The 6,482-nt window shown below is 61.5% G+C and overlaps 1 protein-coding gene across 1 annotated transcript in view; it reads right to left on the reverse strand.

Moving 5' to 3' along the window:
* CHERP (calcium homeostasis endoplasmic reticulum protein) overlaps window positions 1-6,482 on the reverse strand; it is a 23,829-nt gene that overhangs the window by 9,232 nt on the left and 8,115 nt on the right. The window contains 4 exon segments of the mRNA XM_021707895.1: window positions 655-806; window positions 944-1,081; window positions 3,408-3,592; window positions 3,739-3,809. Coding sequence (XP_021563570.1) covers window positions 655-806; window positions 944-1,081; window positions 3,408-3,592; window positions 3,739-3,809 — 546 coding nt within the window.

Consider the following 6,482-nt stretch of genomic DNA (forward strand, 5'->3'; position numbering starts at 1 on the left):
CGTCCAAGCAGAAGAGAAAAAGATGGGGTGGGGGGGCGGCGGGGGCTGGGCAAGCCCTGTTGCCCAGGGGAGGCAGGGGGGTGGCTGGGCTGGGCGCGAGGAGAGGCGGACGGAGGCATGCGGGCAGGGAGGCCTGGCTGGCTCCCGGAGCTCTCGCTGGAGCCACGTCCCTCCTTTGCTGGCAAACAGGAGCAAGTGGTGGCTGGGTGGCTGTGTTCTCGCACGTCTCACTGGCAGCGTGCCTCCTGCCTCTGGCCGAGGTTTCTGCTGCTCTGTAAACTCTGGCAGAGACCCCACGGACACAGAGAGTGCCATCTGCCCAGTCCCGGGGAAAGGCGCCGAAGGCTGGGCGGCAAAGATGGCCCCCAGAGCCCCAAAGGCAGGAAGGAGGAGACCCCCACGGGAGGGGCCTCGACAGCAAGCAAGCGCCTGTGGCAGGGGAGTGAGGGGGACCGGGCAGAGGCCAAGGAGGTGGGACTGAGAAGGCAGCAAGAGGACTCTGGGGGGGCACGGAGCCCAGGCGGGCCAGGGTCCCGGGGGGTCTGGCCAGGGACGAGCGTGTGTGGGATGCTGGGGCCAACCTCCGACCCGCAGACAGACCCCTGGGGCCCTGTGGACAAGCGACCCTGGCGTGGGACAGACCCCACCACTCACCAGTGGTGCAGCACGTCGTTGATCAGGTAGATGAGGTGCAGCCGCAGCTCGAAGTGTGCCCCATCGGCTGTGATGCGGTTCCGGAGGTGGCCTGCCATCAGCTCGCAGTGCGGTGGCGACTTGGCATTGCTGAACATCCAGTTCTTCCCGGCCTGCGACAGCCCGGCCCGCGGGTGAGCAAGCGGGGGCTCCCCAGGTCCCCATGGCTCCCAAGAGCACACCGCCAGCCCAGGGCAGTGGCGCAGAGGTGCCCAGGAGGGAGGTGGGCTCCCAGCCCCGTGGGCCTCACCGAGATGGCATCCTTCGTGCAGGTGTCGATGATGGGCTGCAGCAGGTTGTCGAACTCATTCATGTCCAGCTGCGTCTCCTCCAGCAGCTTCTGCATCTGCTGCTCCACCGCATGGGCCACGGCCGCCGTCACCTGCTCCTGGAAGGCACGCAAGGACAACGTTCAGCACGGCCAGGCCCGCACAAGACCGTCCGCCCCTCACACTGCCACGCATCTGTCCAGCCCTGGAGCACGTGGAGCAGAGAAGACAGCCACACGCTGGAGACAACGTCTGCCCTCTCGGTCCCCAAGGAACATCTCACACACAGAGCAATAGGGACCTTCAGCCTGTCACACAGAAACAGAAAACAGTAGGCACGGGGCTCACACCTGTGGCCGGGAGGGGACTCAAGAGTAGCCTGGGCCACACCGTGATACCCTGGGACCACCTGTGTAAGCGTGACACAGGGCCACGGGTGAAAGCTGTGCCGAGCCAGGTCCTGCAAAGCTGCGGTGTGACTCCGAAGGGGCCAAGCCAGGCAACGGGGTTCATGCCCATGATTCCAGCACCCTGGGAGGCCGAGGCGGAGGTGACCGTGATCTGCCACTGCTCTCCAGCCTGGGTGACAGAGACTCTGGCTCAAGAAAATAAAAAAAGGGAACAAGCCTGTGGTGTCTACACCTTGAAACAGCCTCCTCTTCATGTGAACACACATATGGCTGTTTCACCTGAGAACAGTCGCCGAAAACGGACCACCTCCAAGTCCTGGCCCCAGGAAAGCCACCGTGAGACTCATGAGCTTGTTCCTCCCCAGTGATGATGCCGGATGCCACAGACCTCCCCAGGGCCCCTATGAGCTGCCTCCCACACGTCTTTCTGTACAGCTGTAGGCAGATATTAGAGGTCACCAGCCACGGTCCCCCAGTGCTTCCTCTATCCAGGCTTCCTGCCCGGGGTCAGGTCACTGGGGCCACTTGACTTGGAGCTTCCTTAACTGCTGATGCAAAACCTCTCGGAAGTGATTCTCCAACTTTGCATCCTGTGGACCAACTGGCCCCAGGCGCATCCACGACCCATACCACGGAGCTGACTTGCATACCTCTGTGCACAAAGAGCTTCCACACCTCTGTGATCCATCCCCAACCAGTCGGCAGTGTCTGTTCCCTAGCTCCTGGCTGCCAAATGATCTTCAAAAACTACAGCCTGCCAGGCATGGTGGCTCACACCTACAATCCCACAGCTTTGAGAGGCTGAAGCAGGAGAACTGCTTTAGGCCAGAAGTTTGAGACCAGCCCGGGCAACACAGCAAGACCTCCTCTCTACAAAAAACACACAAATTAGCTGGGTGTAGCGGCGCTGGTAGCCCCAGCTACTTGGGAAGCGGAGGCAGCCTCCTGGGCTCAGGCCGTGGTGAGCTGTGACTGTGCCACTGCACGCCAACCTGGGCGCCGGCGCGAGACCCAACCCAAAAACGCACCCACGCTTGGGTTTCTTAGGGAGGCCGATTTGAGAAATATCTCCCATAACCTGGGCAGCCGGTGATAGACTCTTTCCCTACTGTATCAGCTGCCGTCTCAGGGAACTGGCTCTCTGTGCAGCAGGCATAAAAATCAGGTCAGAGACTGACCAAAAAACCCACAAAAACTAGCCAGGCACGGTGGCGTATGCCCAGAGTCCCGGCACTCTGGGAGGCTGAGATGGGAGGACTGCTTGAGCCTAGGAGGTTGAGGCTGCAGTGAGCTACGACTGCGCCACCGCACTACTCCAGCCTGGGCGACGGAGTGAGACTCTGCAAAAACAAACAAAACTGCCCCCTCAAAAACAAAGAAGAATGAGTGATGATATGACAGACGATAGGGAGAGGATACATCACGGTCCTGGTGGAGCGAGAGGAGCAACCTCATATGCTGTCGGGGAAGCCCAACTTATACACAGTGCCGGGTTCTGCCCACAGGATGCGTAAAAACTACTGTCAGGGACACAGGTCAGCTCAGGGCTGGCTTGTCTAGTCTGTGGACACCGAGGGAGAGCCTTCTGGAATGTCCTGCTGACAGCAATATGACCATGATGTGACGCCCTGGATCTGGCAACAGCACCAGGGCTGGCGCTCTGGAGGCCTTACGCGCCACTTGCCTTGTTTTTCGGGCAACTCACCCTTGCCGTACTCGGCAAGAGGACCAGACGACGCACTGGGGCAAACCTGTCCTTCCACCGACAGTGGGGGTGGCTGAGGCCCTGGGGCCAGCAGCAGGTACCAGAGACCACCAGCGGCAACTGTTACTAAACTCAAAATGTGTCCACTTGGCCCACAGTCCCACTTGGAGCCTCCCCCGAGTGACACGCAACTTCACTGGACTGGAAAGCAGCGGATGACTTGGCATGGAGCATGCATCCTCACCAAGGCCCGGGACCCCCTCCGATGCACGCCCGCGGCACCGCGGCAGAAGCTCCAGACACCCAGGGCCCGGCGGGGAGAGCCTCTACCTGTCTGAGGGCCAGGAGGTGCTGCTCCTGCTGCTGGAGGTTCCACTGGCTCTGCTGGATGAGTTCGTCCATGGACGGTGTGCCCTGGGCCTGCGGGACGGGCGCGGCAGGCGCCAGCGGGGGCTGGGGCAGGGGCGGCAAGGCTGCAGCTGGCTCCAGCTCTGGGGCCTGCTGCTTGCAGATGACTGGGGGAGAGGAGAAGCCCGTGAGGAGGCTGGGGTCCTGGTGTCCCCGCAGACCCCACCCACCAGAGCGCCTCTGGGCAGCCTCCCCCTTCACCGCCCTGATACCCCCACACGCCAAGACAGCACAGCCAGAGGGCTCTACTCACCTGCCAGCAAGCGGCAGGAACACCCAGCACCCTGAGCCCCACTGGGGCCTCCCCGCACCTGAGCCTCCACCCTTGGGAAGAAGACCTCAGCCCTCGGGGTCCACAGACTGAGGCTGCAGTGAGAGGCTGCTCTGCTGGCGGGAGCCAGGGCTGAGGTGGGCCTGCCCGACTCCGGCCAGACGGGGGAGAGGACTTTGGGAGACAGTGGTCTGGCTCCCCTCTGCCCTGGAGCCCTGCTGGTCTAGATGCGACCATGTGCTGCGGAGCCATCCTGGTGCCACCTGGGCCCAGGCACCAAGCTGCCACCCAGCTACCCCAGGGCCTTCCCGCACATGGACCAAGGGCCCTGCATGAAACCCCGGCCTAGTGCACCGGATCCCGGGGTCGCCTGCCCTCCCTCGCCTGCTGTGGGAACGTCTCCCGATCCTCCTCGCTCTCCCTCTGCACCAACGCCTCCTCCACTCCTGCCCATAACCTCAGGGCCAAGACCACCCCGGTTCCGTCTCCCCTTCTTCCAGGCTGCCTCGGAGACCCCTGAGCAGCCCACAAGCCCGTCTCAGTCCCGGTCTCCTCGGCCTCTGTGTGGCTGCCCCCCGCTCTCCACCGCCGCCGCCTCCAGCCCCACCACCCTCTCTCCTGATACCCTCAGACGCGGGAGGCTGTCCTGGGCCTGTCCTTGCTCCAAGCGCCCCTCAGGAATGCGCGCTCTGCGCTGCCGGGAGACCCTGCATGGGCTGCTGCCGCCATCACCGCCTCCACCTCGGACTGACCCAACCTCTTGGCCCCAGCTCCCCCCACAGACCCCAAGCTGGCACGTGCCTCCTGAACGAGCCTCCCAGTTGCAACTCCTGTCTGTTGGTGTCCCTGCCGCCACCTCCTCGGCTCTGCTGTCACCTGCATCGAGTCCTACCCCTGCACCCCTTCTCATGTGCAGTCACAGAGCATTTCAGCATGTCCCAGCAATTCAATGATCCGTGGGTCATGTTTTTATCGTACCTTACATCAGTTCCAGACCGCAGTAAGGCGGAAACTTAAAACACAACGGGGCTCTCCCCAGAGTGTGTGAAGCTTTGTCCTCAAGTGGTACCAAGGCTCAGTTATCTTGAACGACTGGGGTGAAGGGTCGGTCACCCCGAGCACCCCCAACTCTGGGGCCATGGCTTCTCTGCACTCAGGGTTCCCAACATCCCTGGGTCCTTTCCTCCCATCATATCACCTGGCAACCCTGACACGCCCTCCAGGTGTCCGCAGAGTGCTCCAGCCTGTCTTCTGCAGCTGCAGGCAGCCCTCTGTCACCCTGTGCGGCTCCGATGCTCAACACCCTGGCTTCCAGCCCCCAGGGCAGGGGGTTGCAGAGGCCTCCCCGACAGGGAGCAGCCCTCAGCCTCTTCGGCCAAGGCACCTCCCTGGAGTCTCCCTCACAGCTAGTCAGGCAACGAGGCCATCATATCCAAGTAGGGCCCAAGTCCATGGATTCTACCCCATCCCCACCATCCGCCCACTCTGACTCAACCCCCACAGTACTGCAGAATTGCTGCCTGCTCCCCACCGGCCTGCCTGTCCCCAGTCTGTCCTCCACATGGCCACGTTCCCGTTCACTCTCTCCCTTGTTCCAGACTCTCCTGTGGCTCCCACTGTCTTCAGTATTGGCTTTCCTCGTGGTGTGCTGGGGCCAAGGAAGGACTTCTCCAGCAACACACGAGCACACGTGCTCCTTGCACCTTCAGGCGGAAAGACCAGGAAGAAAACACAAACCTTCCTGGCACTAAACACTCTTGATCACCCTCCCCCACACATCCTTTTTTTTGGTCGGGATGGGGGTCTCACTGTGCTGCCCGTTCACGTGTGCAACCCCACTACTGATCAGCGTGGAGTCCTGACTGCTCCATTTCGGACCTGGGCTGGTTCGCCCTTCTTGCAGTGCCCTACAGCCCAGAACTCCTGGCTCAAACGATTCTCTCGCCCCAGCCTCACAATACGTGTGTTCTACGGTTCAGGTCGGCTGGGCATCCCTGTCTCCTCTCACAGATTCCTGGCTCCAGTTGAGGCACCTCTGCAAGGTGTTCACTGAACACCTACTAGGTGCCATGTATTGGGGTGCAACGATAATCCAACTTGCTGGGTTTGTAGTTCAGGGAGCACCAACCTCTGAATGTCCCTCTTGGCAAACCCCCACTTATTCACGAAAACTCGTATCTGGAGACTGAGGACCTGGTACTGAACATGACAGACATGGTCCCTGCCTCAGGAATCTCACCATCTAGCGACGACTAATCTGCCCCTGGAAGGCCAAATCTGCTTCCTGAGCACAACTTAAACTCTGGAGAGCGAACCGGATGCCAAAAGTCAGCTGAATGGTCGTCGACAAACGCTTGCCAAGAACTAAAACCCAGTGGGGCCATTCCTCCTCATCCGGACCACAGGCAGCTGAGACACACAGACACCTTGAAGAGCCGCAAAGGGGGCTGCGCGGTGCTGCCTGGGGTCCAGTTGCTCTGTCACCTCCTCCCTGAACAACACTGAAGCAGTCACCCCAGCTCTACCGACCTCGACCACCCTCAAGCAGAGGAATCCCCAATGTGGGGCCCAGAGGGACCGACAGCCTCCTTTTCCGTGAACCTCACTGTCCGCGACACGCAGACACAGACAGGTCAGCAGCCCCACTTCGCACAGGAAGAGTATGCGCGGGTGCGGGGCTCACGCCTGCACTCCCAGCAACTCGGAAGGCCGAGGCGGAAGGATCG

The sequence above is a fragment of the Carlito syrichta genome, unplaced genomic scaffold, assembly GCF_000164805.1.
Source record: "Carlito syrichta isolate Samal-C Ts95f unplaced genomic scaffold, Tarsius_syrichta-2.0.1 Scaffold126652, whole genome shotgun sequence".
Classification (NCBI taxonomy): domain Eukaryota; kingdom Metazoa; phylum Chordata; class Mammalia; order Primates; family Tarsiidae; genus Carlito; species Carlito syrichta.